The following is a 21,382-nucleotide window of genomic DNA, read 5'->3' as shown; positions in this document are numbered from 1 at the left end:
GTTCACCCGATCCCCCGGGGCACGAAGCTCCTGACAGGGACAAGGTTCCCATTTGGTCCTCCTGGCCAAAAGGCCTGGTGGACCACCGTTCCTTATGCCCAGCCGAAGCCGGACATCCAGTACTAGGCAAGGGGGTTCTCCCGAAGAGAAAACCCCCTAGGGATCAGGGGAGGAAGGAACCGTATGGCCACACATCCTCCCCCTAGACTTCAGGTAAGGCCCGAGGACCCACACCCTCCATCCGTGAAAAACACACACATAAGAAAGCAAAAAGTGACAAAACGTGGGAGTGAATAAATAAATAGAATAAAAATAAAAAAGTGGTACCGTGCCTAATAGTGCACAGACCAGGCCCTGAGGCCCGTAGCAAAAATTGCCCTGGACTTAGCCAAAAGACCTGGTCCTTAGGGCGCTGTGCAAAAAAGAGTGTAAAAACAGTGGCCATGTGTCATCTTCACACCGTGGGGTCCCACACCCAAGTGTTACTAGTGACACCCCTGAGCGCGTCTCCTCAGGGGGCACTGAGTTTGCGGACTTTTTGCCTCCTCAGCCCCAGGCCAGACCAAGGTAGCATGCTCAAACCAGGAGGAACTGGGTCTTTCCGGTCTCCCCAGAGGAATTACTCCCAAGGCCCCAGAACGAATCATGGCGCTCCCTGGTTTCTGTCCCTCCGGTACTAGCCTTCCGGACCCCCATCATACCAGTGAGGGTACTGTACAACAACCATCCCCGTAAACTAGAATGGTCGGTAGCACCCCCACTGGACACTGATAAGAACAGATACTACACTTGATCTTAGCCAAAAGGCCGAGAAGCGATTCATACATACACATACTAGGGACAATTTAGACAGGATCCAATTTACCTACCAGCATGTCTTTGGAGTGGGGGAGGAAACCGGAGTACCCAGCGAAAACCCATGCAGGCATAGGGAGAACACGCAAAATATTTTATATATATATATATATATATATATATATATATGTGATTTAGCATTTCTGCTACTAGGGGGCTTGCGCCTGCCACCAGAATGCTGCTTCTATTGTGATAGAATCCAGAAGAAGCTGATCAACGAATCCAATGAATGAGCAGGCTGGAGCCTGACATAATACAGCGCTGCCTATGTAAACAAGGCAGAGCTGTGTTATGGCGATCTGATAGATTTTATTCAGGGACTAAAATCTAGCAGATTGCCTAATAAAAACAGCACACAGTAAAAAACAAACACTGGTTAGGCACAAAATTAACCCTTTGATCACCCTAGCTGGTTAAATATTCTGGATGTCAAGTGCTTAAGACCTCCTCACTTTCACTTTTGTAAACGGCAGATCAAACATTCAGCCCAGTCACAACAGAGAAAAGGTGCTTCCTCTGATGGAGTGAATGTTTATAAACACTAGACTTTACAGATCTGTTTTTTTTTTCTTTTAAGTCCGCAAATGTGCAAGCTACAACAAAAAACCCGTAAGTGTTCACAAAAAAGTGCAAGTGTAAAACACCACACAAAAAGTGCACTTAGGGGTGTGCTTTGTCCTTCCCCCGAAGGGGTTGGACCACTACCCTGATCCCCCGGGGCACGAAGCTCCTGACGGGGACAAGGTTCCCATTTGGTCCTCCTGGCCAAAAGGCCTGGTGGACCACTGTTCCTTATGTCCAGCCGAAGCCGGACATCCAGTACTTGGTCGGGGGGCTCTCCCAAAGAGAAAACCCCCTAGGGATCAGGGGAGGAAGGAACCAAAAGGCCACACATCCTCCCCCTAGACTTCAGGGCAGGCCCGAGGACCCACACCCTCCATCCTGTGAGGAAAACACACACATAAGTAAAAGTGATAAACGTGGGGTGAGAGAAAAAATAAATAAATCTATAAAAAAAAGGTGGTCGTGCTAAATCGTGCACTGACCAGGCCCTGAGGCCTGTAGCAAAAAAATTGCCCAGAACTTGGCCAAAAGGCCCGGTCCTAGAGGCGCAGTGCAAAAAGTGTTTAAACGTGGTGACCATGTGCTCTTTCACAACGTGGGGTCCCACACCCAAGTGCTACTCAGAGCACCCCTGAGGCGACTACTCAGGGGGCACCGTGTTTGCAGACTCTCTGCCTTCCCAGCCACTGGCCAGACCAAGGTAGATCCGTCCAAATCAGGAGGTACTGGGTCCTTCCAGCTTTCTCAGGGGAATTACTCCCAAGGCCCCAGCTTAACTTGTGGCGCTCCCTGGTTTCTGTCCCCCCCCGATACTGGCCTTCCAGACCCCCATCATACCAGTGAGGGTACTATACAACAGCCATCCCCACAAAGCTAGAATGGCCGGGAGCACCCCCACTGGACACTGATAAGAACAAATACTACACTTGATCTTACATACACATACTAGGGACAATTTAGACCGGTTTCCTCCCACACTCCAAAAGGTAGGTGAATTGGACCCTGAGTACCCGGAAGAAACCCACGTGGGCATAGGGAGAACATGCAAAATATATATATATATATATATATGTGATCTAGCATTTCTGCTACTAGGGGGCTTGCACCTGCCATCAGAATGCTGCTTCTGTTGTGATAGGACCCAGAAGAAGCTGATCAATGAGTGCTGGCCAATGGATGAGTACGCTGGAGCCTGACATAACAGCCTGTCTATGTAAACAAGGCAGAGCTGTGTTATGGCGATTAGCTAGATTTTATTCAGGGACTAAAATCTAGCAGATTGCCTAGTAAAAACAGCACACAGTAAAACACAAACACTGGTTAGGCACAAAATTAACCTTTTAATCACTCTAGCTGGTTAAATATTCTGGATGTCAAGTGCTTAAGACCTCCTCACTTTCACTTTTGTAAACGGCAGTTAAAACATTCAGCCCAGTCACAACAGAGAAAAGGTGCTTCCTCTGATGGAGTGAATGTTTATGAACACTATAGACTTTACAGATCTGTGATTGGTTTACAGCAGTTGTAAGATATAGAGCCACTCTGATTGGCTCTGTACATTACGCTTGTGCTTTGAGCTGTTCAATAACCGTTCAGCTCACAGCCACTCATAGATGAGAAGGCTACCCAAATGTATTTATTTTTTTAAATATGAGAACTTCAGTTTTAATGATGTCTTTACAGTGACCCACATATCCCCCAGTGACAACCACCTACCAAAATACTTACTGTTCAACCTATGGCTGGGCCAAGGAGTAGGAAGAAGAGGCAGCTGCCTAGGTGCCTCAACAGGAGGTGGGGTGCTGGGAGGGCAGTGCCAGCAATATATACAGGCACGTTCAGGGGCGGACTGACAACTCATGGGGCCCCCGGGCAATAGGGGATCATGGGGCCCCTGTGTCCTTGCCCAAACTCAAAAAAGCCTATGAAAAAAGGTACCAGGGGCATCTCTTGGGGCCCCCTACGGACCTCGGGCAGTGCCTGAGTTTCCAAATGGTCAGTCCACCCCTGGGCATGTTTGCCTTGGTTGGCAAATGACTTTGTCCCAGCATTGCTTCATCCCCTTTCCTGTGTGGTGCCAGACAGTCTTTGCAGAAAGAAGACCCAGCCCTGGCCATCTCCTCTCTTCATGTGATCATTCCTGAACTTTACTTTTGTGCACAGATTATGGGCAAAGCCAGAGCAGGGACATGCCCCCCCAACAGATACTGGAGTTATCTGGCTTGGGTCTACACAGGTTTTCAACAAACTACCCCTCTCATAAATGTTTATTTGTAAAATAAGGCTTTTTTTTTTTTTATATACATTCAAATGTGATATAAACCATTCTGGAAATGAACAGAAGACCAAAGATTCATATTAAATTTGCTACCTTTTTCCAGCTGAAGATGAAGGTAATTTTTTCACGCAGTTCTTATTTAGGCTCCATGATGGCCAAAGAAAAAGCTTGCCTGAGATGGGAACACAGCAGAGGGAGTAGCTAGCGCGCCTATTCATATGTTAAAAAAAGATTTGTATCTTCATGAGTTATTCATGAAAGTCGATGCAGATCTCTCTCCGGATGGAGATCACACACAACTATAATTTTACTTAATAGCCCATTTGTAACAGCGGGCTGATTACAGATGCGCCTCTACCGCTATTCTGAGCCATGCAAATCAGCTCTATGGCTGCAGCCAATCCCCTGGAGCAGGAGGAGGGTGTGTCTGGCCTTCATTTGCATAAAAATTAAACTGCAGCCCCTTTTCCACAGCAGTGAGGTTAATTAGCATTGTTTGGAATGAGATCAGTTCACTAACTAATGGTCTAATTTAAAGTGCTCCTCCACCATTACAAGGCAGGGTTGATGGTATTTATTACTGTAGTCCATGTTGCTGGTATAGGAGGCTAAAGGGATCCAACTGGAAAATATTTCCCCCTCCCCCCTTACTCCAAAGAAAAAAATGCTACTTCAGTATAACTTTAGACATTCAAAGAACAAAAGGTATACCGCTCAGGCAAACAATCCAGATCATAATATACAAAAAGGTGCAGCACTAAAACACAAATGAATAAACGTGTATACACGTACATAAGATCATACAAAGATATAAAGTGACACTGTTCACTCATATACCAGCCACAAATCCAGTGGTGAGTATAACGTGAAGAAAAATGCTATATCCAAGAATAAGTCCAACGTGAAGGTGTGAGCAAGATCTCAACCGATCTACTGATTTCCAAACGACACAGACTGTGCACACGGTGAAACAATTAGGATACAGACTGCGCACTCACCAGATGCGCAACCTTTGTGCACTTTAATATAGGGACTTCAAATATCTCATCAGAGATCTGGCCAGGTCTCCTTCGCTATCCCACGCTTTGCACTCAGCCTTCTCATTAAGTGATGACCACTCTGTGGATGTAACTGGCTCCCACAGGAGCTCAGAAGAAACAGGAGGCCAGTAGTGCAGTATGTCTTAGGATGTTTATTCCCACTCACAAACAGATACTTATTAGGTACAAAGCAAGGAATGAAGTACTGACCTGATATAAAGTTGCCGCCGGGACCCCTCGTGGTGCCAGCGGTATAGCGTCAAACAGCTGCAGCCTGACCCGACGCGTTTCGAGTAAATGCTCTTAGTCATAGGGTTTTGGCTATCCAGATCAATCCATGACAGGTACAGGCTCTGGCTCGCCACCACACACGATGCAACAGGAAGAAGGGTCAGCCACACACCACAGGATAGATGAATATAGTGTGTATTTATTGATCCATAGGACACACAAAACACGAGGATATGAATACAGGACTTGTTAACGCGCTTCACACAATCTCGTGCTTAATCATAATGCTTAAGCACGAGATCGTGTGAAATGCGTTAACAAGTCCTGTATTTGTGTATCAATAAATACACGCTATATTCATCTATCCTCCGATGTGCAGCTGACCCTTCTTCCGCTTGTAACTTTAGACATTGGGATGATTTCAGCAGATTGGATTCCACATCAATCCTGCTTCAGCACTGCAGGTACTCCATGTGCACTAGTGCAAAGAGAGCTATTCCTTACCAGCTTCAATCGTGTAGTGAAAAGCTAAGTGCACATTTCTGACCCTTGCCCATCTTGCACCAACATTTAGAGTAGAACATGAAATATGGTCACAGCCTCGATGGATTGCAGGTGTAGTTCCAATGCAAAAAAAAAAAAACTTTTTTTTTCAATCAATCAATGTGGGTGCAATGATTTTTATTTTTTCCCTTTTTGAAAAAGGTGGAGTCACTCTTTAAAAATATATACCTTCAATCCCATTCGCCCTCTTCCTTTCTACCACAGGTAAAACTCCCAGTAATGTAAAGAAAAGCATATTGGCTGGGATGCCACCATTGTGCACCCTTCTGGTACAGCACCAGTAAGAGGCAATGCATGCTGGAAAAAGTGAGTGCGAATTAAAAACTTGCACAATTGCAAAGAGGTTTTGTATTTCTTTTTTTTCTACTTTTAGAGCCTAGTCAGATGTGTGCAAAGGCCCATCCATCATGCAAGAGCTGTTCGTGTGTCTGCAGCTGTTTAGAGCTACATGTAGGCAGCCAGTATGTAAATGGAGACACAGTGAATGTATGGACTCACCTGCACATCTGACCTTGGAGTGCAGGTATTAGTGCATGGTCCTGAATGCAAACACTCAGTATTGGGGGCCTTGCACTCATCTCTGTCAAACTCACGTGTCAGGTGAGTCCATAAAGTCACTGCATCTCCCTTGCATAACAAGCTGCCTGCATGCAGTGCCAAGCACATGCTGTATGGGCCTCTGCATGAACCACTAAAGGTATATCCAAAGGCCTCTGTTGGACAGAGTTATCAAATCCGGTTACTAAATAATGCACAAGCACAGGGGGGGGGGGGGGGGTGTGCGCGCTCACACACACACACTTCCCCCTCCCCTGCCAAAAAGGGAACACTGATTATATCCTTACAATGGCATCTGAAAGTGGGTGGGATATATCAAGCAGCAAGGGAACATGCAGTCCCTGAAGTTGATGCGTTTAAAAAAAATTAAATAAATAAATTGGGCAAGCATATAGCTTTGAGTGACAAGGGACAAATTGTAATAGCTCGAAGACTAGGTCAGAGCAATTGCAAAACTGCAGCTCTTGTGGGATGTTCCTGGTCTGCAGTGGTCAGGACTGACCAAAAGTGGTCCAAGGATAGAAAACTGGCAACAGAGTCATAGGCTCATTGATGTAAGTTGGGGGTGAAGGCTGGCCTGCATAGTTTGATCCAATAGAAGAGCTACTGTTGCTCAAATGGCTGAAAAAGCTAATGCTGGTTCTGATAGAAAGCAATCAGAACACACAGCGTGTTGCATTTTGTTGTGTATGGAGGCAGCTTAGGCACAGACTGGTAGGGATGCCCATACTGTCCCATGTGCACAGACAAAAGCACCTACAGTGGGCACATGAGCTTTAGAACTGGACCACGGAGCAATGGAAGAAGCTGGCCTGGTCTGATTAATTGAAGAATGGTTTGAGGAACAGGACGAGCGCAAGGTGATGACTTGGCATCCAAATTCTGTAAACCCAATTGAGCATCTGTGGGATGTGCTGGAAAAACAAGTCCAATCCGTGGAGGCCCCAACTCACAGGACCTAAAAGGAACTACTACCAATGGCTTGGTGCCAGATACCACAGTATACTTTCAGAGGTCTAGTGGTGTACATGCCTCAACAGGTTATGGTGAAAGATCCTAATATTATCAGGCTGTATGTATATATAAACACACACTTTACCTCCCCAGAAGGAAGCCAAATCCTGCTTCATTTGAGTCTCACAAACGCACTCTCCCAGAAACTGCAGTTCAGAGACCAGATTTGTGGATCAGCAGTGACTCCCTCCCCAAAAACAAAAATCTCACCCCCACTGTGGTGCAGGCTGCCACAGCCTATGTGAGGGTGACAATGCTGCTCTGAACTCAGGAGTAGTGCAGTATCATTGTCACCCCCCAGCAGAGGAGCTGGACTTCACTGGCAGACTCAAGAACACTGTGGAGGAGATTGACTAAAACTGAAGTTCTCAGAATGCCCAGCTGTCCACGGTAGCAAATCAGCTTCTAACTTCAGCTTGTTAAAGTAAGCATTAGCAATAAAATCAGGAAGTTGACTGCAAAATCTGGTGCAATTTGCATAGAAACCACTCTCCAGGTTTTTTTTAATGGAATGTCCAAAAACCTCAAATAGGAATGATGGTCAGATGTTCACAACCCTTTCAAAACACATTGCAGTCACATTTAGCAAAAACGACACTTCTGGAGATGGTAACGAATATCAGACTCTCCAAATACAGAAGACTGCAAATCAAGATAATAGGAAAAAACAAAAAAATGATCTGCCTCCACCAACAATACTCAGCAACAGGCAACTATCTTTTTAAATGTTTTTGAACTTTTAATTTTCGCTCCCCAAAAAAAACAAAAACAAAATACCTTGATGGGATATATAGTCCTGACCAGCAGCAGATCACACAAACACTCAATATAGCAAGTTAAAGGGGCTTTTTATTTACCCCGCTTGGCTTAAAAAAAACAAATAAAATAAATAAAAATGAAGCATTGAATGGCAGACTTTTCTTTCCTTTATAACAATAATTAACGTAATAAAAACATACAAAAACCCTTATTTTATTATATACAGTAAATAGGGAGAGGTGAAAGCACCCAATCGTTACGCTTTTTGCTGCCCGATGGTGTTACTTTTGCAAGGACGAGGGAGATTTGTAGCAGCTTTTTTTTGCAGTGATCCCTCAAACCATCCAGCAGACCAGAATGTAAGAAGGTACCTTGAACCCATTCGGACATCCAGGTGTAAGTGCATTCCCGCTGCAAAGCATTGCAAGGATAATTTTTTTTTTCTATGTAGGATAAAGTCCATAACTTCAAAATTTCAATAAAAGCATTATTTCTCAAATAAAACAAAAAAAAAAAAAAAAACACAAGTCCATCTCCTGGCAAGGAAAAATATATATAATAAACATTTTGGTGGCCTGTAAGGTCAGCAATTAACAAGTGATAAATAAATCCTGCTCGGGGCAGCCTCATACAATAGCACAATGGTAATGATAAGTCAGGGGTGGGAAAGGAAGGCACCCACAAATGGTTACAGTCTGCAGAGGCCTGGTAGCTCGCTTGTAGTGTCAAATGCAGCCAGTCTATGGATAGGAAATCCTGGGGTGGGATGAGGGGTGCAGGTGCCACCAGCGGAGTCGAGGGGTGAAAGGATTGCCTGCAGCTTTGCCATAAGTGAGGTTTGTTTCTCTTTGCCAAACTCCCAGAATCCTTTGAGTCATGCATGGCACATTCATATATAGAATTTTTTTTTTCTTTTTTTTGTAATTTTTTTCCATGGTGATGCAGAAGTAACAAACAAAAAGTGTGATGATTATTTTTATTTTTTTTTTTTCATTTCCCCCATTTCAGTCCTCCCAGTGAAAAATATTAAATATCAAGATAATAAAATAGATTTTCTATACTGTACATTCAGGCCTAGTGCAAGGGAGACTGTGTCACCTGGGGTGGCCTTTAAAGTAACCCCTAGACCACGACGAGGAGGGCAAAACAAGGCACTTCCTAAAATGTTCGAGTTCAGCTTGTAGCCTGTCCCTCTCGGAGGCAACTCTCTGCTTCTGGCTCATTAGCTCCTGCAAATGGGACGAAAGGGAAAAATTATTACTTTTTATACAGACTGGCAAACAAAAGCAGTAGACTATGCTTGTTTTTTTTTTCAAGAATATCGTATGGTGCCTAGGCCAGGGTGGGGGCGGTTGCAATTAGAGGAACTGATCTCCTGTTTTCAGGACATGGAGGGGATCGGTTCCTGTAACTGCCCTTCCTCACCTATCACCTTCCCTGTCCAGGATTCAATTCCCCCTGCTGCCCGCTAATGATTTTAGTGTATTCTTAATGTAAATATAAGAGGAAGGGGGGGGGGGGGGGTGATTTCTAACAGCAGCCCTGGGGATTTTCAGGCCAACGTTCAGCACAATCAGAAAGTGCTAAAATGGGTCATTTACAGGAGATCTAATTCAGATGTTCTGGAGATGGCAAAACAACTGGTCCAGCACTGGCTACATTTCAACTTCAATGTACTCCTAAGCCAAAGATGGCTATCATGGGAATCTTGAACCACCTTCTTCGATGACCCTCATCTTGCATTGGTGGTAACAAGAACTCTGCACCTAGCTAGGAAAAGTATCAAACACCACTGGCTTTCTCCCCAACCCTCTACCACAAGTCTTGCTACATTGAAATGATCCTACACCTGGAAAATTTTACCCATACTTGTACAGGTAGCTCTTTCAATCTGGTGTGACTAGCTAAATGATCCTACACTTGCACTCCCATGTCTAGTCATGAATAGACCCTTTGAAGATCCAGTTCTTTAGATAGCTAGCTATATCTGTTACATATGTGCACCAACTCCTTTGTAAATTACATGGACCACAGCTATCCTTCAATAATAAATACAACAATTTATTGATCTTTCATCTCATTCTCACTCAAGTCATATTATGCAACATATTGCTTTACTTTGTTGGAATTTTACACCAACCACATTCATGAAGTACGGTGAAAATGTTGGAATTATACACCAACCACATTCATGAAGTACAGTGAAGATGTTGGAATTATACACCAACCACATTCATGAGGTACAGTGAAAATGTTGGAATTATACACCAACCACATTCATGAAGTACGGTGAAAATGTTGGAATTATACACCAACCACATTCATGAAGTACAGTGAAAATGTTGGAATTATACACCAACCACATTCATGAAGTACGGTGAAGATGTTGGAATTATACACCAACCACATTCATGAAGTACAGTGAAGATGTTGGAATTATACACCAACCACATTCATGAAGTACAGTGAAGATGTTGGAATTATACACCAACCACATTCATGAAATACAGTGAAGATGTTTTTTTGGAGTACATCTTATAGGCCATGCAGTCCTGTTCTGTTTGTTTCTGTTTTATGCAACTAAACTTGAAGTTTATTATACGATGAAGAATACCTTGAAGTAAAAGATTAGTTACAGTTGTGTGACATCACTGGCACCTGATTGGTTATAATAAGTAGAAATCCAATCAAAACTTGGAACTTACCCCCCCCCCGCCCAACACCTATTCTGATTATCCCGTGCAAGAAAGATCTGAATACCTATTTTTCAGTCTGCTTTGGTGCAGTCACGTGATTCCGTGTCAGCTAGCACTAGCTGCAGGGGAGAGGACCGAGTGCTTGACAATAGATGGGAATTCTGGGAGCGGCAAGGTTATGCATAGGTTCCCATGGCCCATCTCTTGTTGGCACTCTCTCCTCTGCCCTGCAGCCACACTGACGCAGGTCACGTGACTGGAGCAGTGCAGTCTGAATATATATATATATATTCAATCTTCCAACTTTTATCACTAGTAAGCATGGGCATTTGGGGGGGGGGGGCATTTTTAAGATTAGTCAGATTTTGCCTGGAATTCTTTTAAGTGTAGGGGTCAAAAATAAAAATGTTTCACCTATTTCTTAAAAAAAAAATAAATAAATAAATAATTGTAGAGTACTCCAGTTGGTACTACTCTTATGTTGGAAACTTGCACGATAAAAGCACTATGGGTGGGGGCGTGTCCTCTCATCAAATTACTGGCACAAAGCTCATGACACTATCCCCCAGATTACAGGTGTTTCAGTAAAATCCTCGCCATCACAATATCGAATGCACCTTATGGATCAAAGACTAAAATCCTACAAGAGATCCTTGACGGCACATAATGTGGCCCAGATGTGCATTCCAGATTTTTTGAGAGGCACACGAGTTCCTGGCCTTAGGGACAGGTTTATTAGACTGAGGAAAATAGTGGAAATGGAAGAATTCATTCATATTTTCCAAGACAGAATGGTTTCTTACACAAACACTTGGGCAAACTGGACTCATTTCCAGACCACAGAGGTCTACAAACAAATTATGGACTTCATCTTATCTATGGGCCGATGATCCACGTTGGTGCTAACAAAAGATGCATGAAACTGGTGGTCCCATATGGGATCTCTGATAAAGCCCCCAACTTTAGGCCTTCGGTTTCATTCTGCACTAGGAGAAGCTCCTTGCCTTCCTTTTTGTCCTGGATTTGGAGAATACATAGAGTGCTCTCCTCTAGATTTTGCATTATAAAAAGTTACTCCGCTGAGTTAGAGAACAGAACTGTGAATTGTAAATATTTCCTTGACCTTCCTCAACCCATGTTACTTTCTTGATGGTAATCATTACGCTTCCTTTTTTTTGCTTTCTTTAGAAAACAAACACATTCTCATAAAACATTATGGAATATAAAAGCACTATGGGCGTCCTTTCCTGTGATGATCACTTACCGCCATACGATGCGACAACTGTTCCGCTGTCAGACGAAGGTTATAGTGCTGAGCTTCTAGCCGCTTGCACTGTGTCTCCAGAACTTGTCGTTCAATGTTTTGTTCTGTGGACAAGACGGGAATAAAGAAGAATACATGTTACAGCAAGGAAGTGACTATTTACTCTCGAAAGGTGTACCGAAATCTGTGGCATGTGCTAGCAACATGCGAGGAGAGGCCGGTGATCGGCAACCATTTTGGTGAAGAAAACCATATAACAACTTAGTCGGCTCCTAAACTATTACATCTGAAAATTTACTACTACTACCACCAAATAGTTATTGCTGTTAGTCACAGTAAACTTCAAATAACCATCAAACTTAATCATTCAACTCAAGCTAACCCTAAACTCTTAAAGCCCAACTCCAGACAAACCTTTTTCTTCATTTTGGATGGAACGGGGAAGGGCTAGAGCCCTTTTCAATGGGCACAACGCCAAAAAACACATTTCAAGTAGAGTGTTGGAAAAGGGTTTTATTACTATTTGTGTCTTTCTGTCCTGGTGACAACTGTTTCCCCTATTTCTTGTTCTGGTGTCACAGGGACAGGAAGTGTCATGTTTGAACTCCCATTGTCAATCACAATATGGCTTTTAATTGAGCCCAACCATTCAATCCCGCTCATCCTAAATATACCCCCCCCTGCCTATGCTCCCCAACATTAAATCTTAACCCAACCAATATACATTATGGAGATTACATTTGTGTACACTATATGGGCAAAACTTTTTGAACCCCTCCTCCAAATGATGGTGTTCAGGTGTCTCTGAAGGATACAGTTAATAGTACATCATAGACATTGCAGACATACGTGCTCCTCCAAGCTTGTGGTAACAGTTTGGTGAAGACCCTTTTCTGTTCCAGCATGATTGAAACATAGGAAAGTGACAGCAGAAAAGAAGACCAAGTGGTCCATCGAGTCTACCAGTTTTTCTTTTTTAATACATGTTTTGCATTATTGTTTTTTTCACTAACTTTTTTGTCAGAGTATAGATCTGTGCCGTGTACAAAGCCAGCTCCATACAGACAAGGTACGGCCAGTCTGGTGTGGAAGAACTCGAGTGTCCTGCACAGAGCCCTGACCTTAACCCTACTGAAGACCTGTAGGATAAATTGGAACGCTGACTGTGAGCCAAGTCTTCTCATCAAACATCAGTACCTGACCTCACAAAGGGGCAAAATCTTGTGGAAACCCTTTCAAGAAGAGTGGAGGAACTTGTAGCCCCAAAAGGGGGTCCAACGCCATATTAACGGCCTTGGTTACAGAATGGCCAAAAAATGTACCCACCTTCTAAATGTTCCTGATATGCTTCCAATATTGCCTCAATCCCCTGCCATTTAGGTCTTGGTGGCTTAATATCCTCCTCCTCCTCTTCTTCTTCCTCCTCTTCTTCTGACGTCTCCTCCCCTGAAGTGACATCTTTCTGCCGTTGCCCCAGGCTTGCCCCTGTCTGCCCAGGTCCTGGCTGTCCATTCTGTTGTTGCACTGGGGCCCTGCTCGAGTGCTGCAGCTCAGGAATGTTATAGTGAACAGAGGCATCCGGTTTGTGGTTTTGCTCGGCGCTGTGCAAGCCGGATGCTCCTGTGGGCCAAACGGCACAGGTCACATGATTGTTTTCAACACAGGAGGAAGACAAGACAAAACAGAGATCTAACATAGGTCATTTGTCAAAATATATGCATAGGGTCTCCATACCAGGTCAGACTTTATCATATTTTCAGTTCTGCAGTATTATTGCTGAACATTTATACCAATAAATATATAAATAATACATGTATATAAAAGACCGGACGATGGCAGTGCAGGGTCGGGTGACAGTTTATAAACGGCCTCCCCGCACCCTGTTTGTGTATGCTCCCTGGGAGCGCGCAGCACCGCGATCCAGTGCCCGCTGTGTCCTCCGGACACAGTGGAACACCGATCGGACGGGACCTCTGTATGAGGTCCCGATCATGTGATCACTGATTGGCCAATCAGTGATCACATACAGAGTAGTAAGCAAGATGTCACTTCTGACATCATTGCTTACTATGTGTGAAATCTGTGAATGATCACAGAGATCACATGGTACAGGGCTATTCACAACAGCCTTGTACCATGTGACAAGCTGTGACCAATCACAGCTCACTCAGTAGTTCTCAATGGCTGCAAGAATGCAGCTAGAGAGAAGAAAAAATGATTGCTTTTACAGGGTGACAGTATGTAAAAATAAATAAATAAAAAATATTATAAAATTTTTTTTTAAAAAATGTTTAAAAATTATAATTTTTGGTTATAAACTAATCTGGGTTATTTTTTTTTTTTACTAAAAATATAACGGAATAAATTTTGGCCAAGATTTATGATTAAATATTTATTTGCCAAATTTTATAAGAAAAACACATTTTTTCCAAATTTTTGGACATTTTAATTTACATAGCAAAAAAAATAAAAATCCCAGTGGTGAATAAATACCACCAAAATAAAGCTTTATCGGTCTCAAAAAAATGCTAAAAAATTCATATGGGTACAGTGTTGCATGACCGCGCAATTGTCATTCAAAGTGTGACAGCACTGAAAGCTGAAAATTGGCCTGGACTGAAAGGGGGTAAAAAAGTGTCCAGACTGGAAGTGGTTAAAGTGGACCTAGGTTCAGTTATGTTTCCATGTTATGTCCATGAATGCTTAGTAGTGTCGGTGTAACCCTTCTAGGTAGTTATCTCTTACAGAAAACTCCCCAACAGGGTCTTTGTCTGCTTTTCTCTGCAGGACTGCGGGACCATTTTTTGTTCACCCATCACTCAGGATCACCATCTACTTCCTAGGCGGAGATGCCACAATTATGTAAATCATGGTGTCTGTTATTGATTACTGTGTTTTCACATGTCTGACACAGATCAGCCCCTGCTACAGCAACTCACCTTTTGACTTGCTACAAAACGTTACATGTTAGCATTCAGATTACTGGGGGGGGGGGTTGGTGGTGGTTCAGCGACTGAGGAAATGCTTCCTGCAAATGTTTCCTCCTGCCTGCAGCAGACTGATGACATTTGCCCAGGCAAAGTTACTGACGGGATCACAGACAACTTTTTATTGATAAAAGGTGGAACTTATTCATGCAGACGTGTAGTTACTGATAGGTCCACTTGAACTGCAACTTTGTATAAAAACTTACAGTGCCTTGTTACAGCCAAAAACGTAAATATATTTTATTTGAATTTTATGTGATAGGCCAACACAAAGTGGCACATATTTGTGAAGTGGGAGGAAAATGATAAATGGTTTTCAAATTTTTATACAAATAAATATATGAAAAGTGTGGGGTGCATTTTTATTCAGCCCCCCGGAGTCAATACTTTTCAGGACCCCCTTTTGCTGCAATTTCAGCTGCAAGTCTTTTTAGGGATGTCTCTACCAGATTTGCACATCTAGAGAGGGACATTTCTGCCCATTCTTCTTTGCAGAATCGCTCAAGCTCTGTCAGATTGGATGGAGAGAGTCTGTGAACAGCAATTTTCAAGTCTTGCCACAGATTCACAATTGAATTCAGGTCTGGACTGTGACTGGGCCATTCTAACACATGAATATGCTTTGACCTAAACCATTCCATTGTAGCTCTGGCTGGATGTTTCGGGTCATTGTCCTGCTGGAAGGGGAACCTCCGCCCCGGTCTCAAGTCTTTTGCAGACTAACAGGTTTTCGTCTAAGATTGCCCTGTATTTGGCTCCATCCATCTTCCCATCAACTCTGACCAGCTTCCCTGTCCCTGCTGAAGAAATGTATCCTCACAATATGATGCTGCCACCACCATGGTGGGGATGGTGTGTTCGGGGTGATGTGCAGTATTGGTTTTCCACCACATGTAGTGTTTTGACCAGAGCCCCTTCTTCCACATGTTTGCTGTGTCCCCCACATGGCTTCTCGCAAACTGCAAACGGGACTTCTTATGGCTTTCTTTCAACAATGGCTTTCTTCTTGCCACTCTCCCACAAAGGCCAGATTTGTGGAGTGCACGACTAATAGTTGTCCTGTGGACAGATTCTCCCACCTGAGCTGTGGATCTCTGCAGCTCATCCACAGTTACCATGGACCTCTTAACTACTCTAATTAATGCTCTCCTTTCCCGGCCTGTCAGTTTAGGTGGACGGCCATGTCTTGGTAGGTTTGCAGTTGTGCCATACTCCTTCCATTTTTGGATGATGGATTGAACAGTGCTCTGTGAGATGTTCAAAGCTTGGGATACATTTTTATAACCTTACCCTGCTTTAAACTTCTCCACAATTTTATCCCTGAACTGCCTGGTGTGTTCCTTGGCCTTCATCATGCTGTTTGTTCATTATAAGTAGGTGACTTCTGAAGGCAATTGGGTTCACTAGATTTTAGTTAGGAGTATCAGAGTAAAGGAGGCAGAATACAAATGCACACCACGCTTTTCAGATATTTATTTGAAAAAATGTTGAAAACCATTTATCATTTTCCTTCCACTTCACAATTGTGTGCCATTACGTGTTGATCTATCACATCAAATCCCAATAAAATACATTTACGTTTTTGGCTGTAAAAAAACAAAATGTGGACAATTTCAAGGGGTATGAATACTTTTTCAAAGGCTCTGTATAAAAGTAAGATGTAGGTTAATGTGTCTTAATAAAGGTTTTGTCTTCAAAGGGGACCAGTTTATATGGAGCTAAGGAGCCACAAAAGCTTTGATTCACTACTGTAAGTCTTACCTTTGTGCTTCTGCAGGGCCTTCTGTGTAGACTGTAAGACAGATTCATGAAATTGGTGTGCAAATTCCTCAGCCAGGAAGGGTTCCCATGACTTGTTCCTCCCATTCATGCTTTGGGAAGGCTGCACTGGGTTCTCCTTGGGTGGGTGTCCTCGCACAAAGTTCAGAATGCTCAAGCTCTTTTTAGCAGGCAGGGACTCTACCTGTCTGATTTTGTCAGTGTTTGGTGTGTTGGTCACTGGGGGCTGGACTGGAAGCTGCAGGGGAGGAACCCTGGTGGATTCCAGGAGTTTGGGTTGATCTACACAATGGGGTTCTAGACGATTGGGTTCCAGAGGCTTTACGGGTTCCGGAACAGAAACAGTGCAAGAAGTAGAGGCGACTGGAGCTGGTGGGTCAGGATGTGTTGATGGCAGAGCAGGCAGCTGGTCCTCAGGGGTTGGGCCTAAAAAAGTAAGCAAGCACGTCGCTTTTCAGACCTTAGAAGTATACATATGTGAGGCAGTCAAACATTTCCCTACAGCCCCCAAAGGAATACTGATTAGCATTTGATTCTTCAGAAAAATGATGAAATAAAACCACCCACAAAAAACGACAAGCCCTAGTCGGTCATCCTTTAGTGCCCATTCGTACCCTTCCAGTGTAGCGAGTGTGCATTGTCGCAGTACAAGTTAATGCAGGTTTGTGTATTAGTGCCTTATGGTGCAATTCATCATCAATAATACCCAAACGCATTCACCCAAAAGCACCTTGGATGTATGTGTGTTACAGCACAACATGGAACATGGTGCAGGTTTTTTTTTTCTTTTTTTTGGTATGTTAGCAGCCCAAACATTTGAACAAGCCGTCTTAATGCAGGTCAAGTTATTGTGCATGTTTAATGCAATGCACTGGAACAGACAAATGTGAATGAGCCCTTAGAAGATCTCTTTAGTCTTTTTAAAGTTTTATGAATGAGACTTTGATCCTGCTTAGTGGTGCTACGTTGTGATTAAGCTTCATATTTCCTCCTCTTAATCCATACTTCTGCTCATATTGGTAAAGGACCATAGACTGTGGCATATCCTGTAACCTCAGCTACCTCTGCTCCTGCACCGCCTTGCTGCACCACAGCCACTAGAGGGAGCATTTTCATATATCTGTAATAATGCTAAAAAAAAATATAGTGCAGCAAGTTTATAAAACGCCATTTCTTGGTAAATATTACAATAAAAATACAGAATGGCTACTGAAAATACAGTAACGTTCTGATTAAAGTAAAGCAGCTTTGTTATGAGGAAAAAATGGACACCCCCCCCCCCCCTTTGCTTGGTCAGCTATTTATAATTTTGTAGCATTTGAGCAAATTTAGCAGTTTTCTACCTACTGATGGCAGCCAAGTAAATTTGTAAATGATTTGACTAAGACCATAATCCAAGGAGGCAGGCCATACATCTTTGTCTTACCTGAGGGGGGAGGGGGTGGAGGAGGCGGAGGCGGGGTAGTCCGACTCTGGGCTGGTGGTTGGTTCTTTACTGCCTCAGGTACTGCATTTTTCTGCTTAATCGCCTGAAGCATTTCCACCAGTTTTTCCTTGTCTGTTGTAATGAAGACATTGTGTTAAAAGCAGCATCTAACCAAAAGGGTTACAGTAACAACCACCATTAATAGTATTCATTTTATTATAGAGTTGACAAATTAAGCAGCATTTTACACATGCATTCACAAACAGCTTAGAATCCAAGGTTCTAACACACACACACACACACACACTAAAACACACACACACTAAAACACACCACACACGATTATTATTATTATACAGGATTTATATATTATTATTATTATACAGGATTTATATATTATTATAATACAGGATTTATATATTATTATTATTATACAGGATTTATATATTATTATTATACAGGATTTGTATATTATTATTGTTATACAGGATTTATACATTATTATACAGGATTTATATATTATTATTATACAGGATTTATATATTATTATTATACAGGATTTGTATATTATTATTATACAGGATTTATATATTATTATTATTATACAGGATTTATATATTATTATTATTATTATACAGGATTTATATAGCGCTAACAGTTTGCTCAGCACTTTACAATATAAAACACACACACTAACACACACACCATAATAGCTTATCTTTAGGGTCCTCATGCACACGGGACGTTTTTACAGCGGCTGTTTGTGGCTTTTTTTTTTCTACAGCCAGTAAACCCCCCCAGCATGTTATCCTATGTGTCTATGCACACAGACTGCAATCAATGTTCTTTTGGCAGGAACCCCCCACTCCCCCAGACCTAGTGGGTTTCTAGAGGAGTTTTTTTAACTGTAAAAAAGCTCTAACGCTGAAATACCTGGCGAAACGCAGCAAACCAGCATTCTTGGACTTTGTTTTTTTTAGCAGAAAAAAAAAAAATTTTTTTTCTGTGGTAAAAAAAAACCTGCTAAAAAAACACGTCAAACTGCCACTAAATGCAAACACTAAAAAACAAGTTTTTAATGTGACTTTACACAGCTAACGTTACCAGTGTTATTAAAATGCCCCGTGTGCATGGAGCCTAAAGTGAGAGAGGAAGTATGAGGAGCACATACAAATGAAGATTGTGTCCTAGCTGGGATTCGAACCGAGGACCTCAGTGCCGCAAGGCAGAAGTGTTGCGCACTGTGCTGTACAACAATTTTAAGAGCAGAAGCTCTTTGGAGGTCTCAGGATCCACAGGCGAGATTCAGCCACAATCTACATGGTTTCCTACCAGTGCCCTTATATCCTGTAGCAAAGAACTGGTATATTCTGGGGGGGGGGGGGGGGTTCAGTTGTAGACCCTGAGCCCTCCAAAAAAGCCTATGTTCTTTGGAGGGCTCAGGATCCACAAGCAAGATCCAGCCATAATCCAACTGGTTAGATCCAGCCATAATCCAACTGGTTAGATCCAGCCATAATCCAACTGGTTAGATCCAGCCATAATCCAACTGGTTAGATCCAGCCATAATCCAACTGGTTAGATCCAGCCATAATCCAACTGGTTAGATCCAGCCATAATCCAACTGGATAGATCCAGCCATAATCTAACTGGTTGGCAACACTGTTCTTATACACTGTAGAAATCAACTAGGGAGTAGAAGCTCTTTGGAAGGCTCAGGATCCATATATGAGATTAAGCCATAATCTACATGGCTGCTTCTATATTCCTTAGATATGAACGGTTATATTCTAGGGGGTCCATTGTGTGACTCTTGAGTTCTCCAGGGAGAAGCAGCCCTTTGGAGGGCTCCACATCCACTGAGGAGTTCCAGCCATAATCTAACTGGTTTCCCACCACTGCGTTTATATTCTATAGAGTGCGTGTTACCATCAGGAACATCTCACCTCTCCTCTTTTCTGCACTGACATGCGACAGGTCGAAAAACGTGAGAAATTTCTTCTTCTCCTCCAGGTTGGGGCTGTTGTTGAGCTCATCTGGGCTGAATCTGGTGGAAAGGGGAGAATGTGGAGACGGCGTCTGTCGCTTGTTTTGTATCATGGGAGGAGACTGACTCCTTTCTCGCAACATCCGCCTTCGCTTTCTCCGCTTTTGCTGCAGGAGGCGCTCCTTTTCTTGTTGGGTCGTGAGGCCAAATATCTGAAGAAACTCCAACTTCTGCCCATGGAAACAAAATTGAATAAACAATTATAGACTGTGTGTTCGATACAAGGGTCACCAAAAATAAATAACAAAAACGGGTTAGGAAAACAAGTAGGTTGTGTTGAGGTTCCTCAAAATTCTGAAACATGTAGAAGACAAAGCTCCGCTACCAACTTGAGTTCAGAAAAACCAAGGAGACATTTAGGAAGTAGGAAGGCAAGCTAGACCATTTTTGGTGAAAGTAAATCTTTCCTGAGACACATCACCAATCCCCATCTGAAAACACCGGTCGTCTAGCTTGTACACTAACCAACGGGGTTCAGGAAGATTTGAGTCAATGACCTGGAACAGGTAAGCTTATGTACCTCTGTATAATGTCGCTGTAAACTCAGATATCACGTATATTATAAAGAAGGAAAATATCGAGATATTTGGGATATCCACGGGGTAATATGATATGCACAGAATAATCAGTAACAGAAATAAAAGTTTCTCAATTTTTGTTATTGTATTAAAAGAAGATTATCCTTGTACAGTTACATATCAAAACAGCAGATTATCCTGCATTTGATCATTTTCATCAAATACATTTCTTGAACAAAAGTTCACTTTTCAAAGATGCATATGGAGTTCCGAGTCACAAGGCTTACACAAGTAACCCAAGGTCACTCTGGCAGAGTGTTTGAAAATGGGCCCTCAAAAAGCACATATCAAGAATGAAGACCCGAGCCCAAAATGATGAAAGGAGAACCAGATATCAGGGTGGCTTCCAGTGGAAAGGGACTATTCCACCCCCAACTGCAGCCATCTACTTGGAATTATAGAGACCTTGTGCATGTTTGCTTCACCCAAGGGACACAAAGTATGGGCACAAGAAGGTAAAACATAACAGGAAATTATCCCTGCAGAATATCTCAGGAAAGGGTTCTTTCAAAGTGTAAAGACAATTTTTTTTTTAGGGGAATGGCTAGAATCCCTTGTAGGTTTTATTGCTTGAAAAAGACGATTAATAGCTCTGGAACCCCTTTTTTCATCTTTATTCTATATTATAGCTTTCATCTAAAATTACGGCTGTAGTGGAGGTAGAGCATTTGAATGTTGAGAATTTGTATATTGGATTGGGAGCTTCTGCACACCAAAAGGATTTCCACAATCACTTTGGGTG

The 21,382-nt window shown here is 42.7% G+C and overlaps 1 protein-coding gene and 1 pseudogene across 7 annotated transcripts in view; both read right to left on the bottom strand.

Annotated features, from left to right (window-relative positions):
• Positions 1–704: 704 nt before the first annotated feature.
• LOC149448985 (U2 spliceosomal RNA) lies at positions 705–819 on the bottom strand (annotated as a pseudogene).
• A 7,193-nt stretch (positions 820–8,012) lies between these two features.
• The window catches only part of GSE1 (Gse1 coiled-coil protein), a 555,158-nt gene continuing 541,788 nt past the window's right edge, over positions 8,013–21,382 (bottom strand). For all 7 annotated transcript variants that reach the window (XM_089693986.1, XM_089693987.1, XM_089693992.1 and 4 more), the window contains 6 exons: positions 19,962–20,232; positions 18,016–18,147; positions 16,572–17,015; positions 13,150–13,443; positions 11,824–11,927; positions 8,013–9,092 (listed from right to left, as the gene is read on the bottom strand). In XM_089693986.1, coding sequence (XP_089550112.1) covers positions 8,958–9,092; positions 11,824–11,927; positions 13,150–13,443; positions 16,572–17,015; positions 18,016–18,147; positions 19,962–20,232 — 1,380 coding nt within the window. In that variant the 3' untranslated portion in view covers positions 8,013–8,957. The remainder of the gene's footprint in view (positions 9,093–11,823; positions 11,928–13,149; positions 13,444–16,571; positions 17,016–18,015; positions 18,148–19,961; positions 20,233–21,382) is intronic.

The sequence above is a fragment of the Staurois parvus genome, unplaced genomic scaffold, assembly GCF_062004578.1.
Source record: "Staurois parvus isolate SC_StPar_1 unplaced genomic scaffold, SC_StPar_1.0 ptg000646l, whole genome shotgun sequence".
Taxonomy (NCBI): domain Eukaryota; kingdom Metazoa; phylum Chordata; class Amphibia; order Anura; family Ranidae; genus Staurois; species Staurois parvus.
This window is presented reverse-complemented; position numbering and strand designations above follow the sequence as displayed.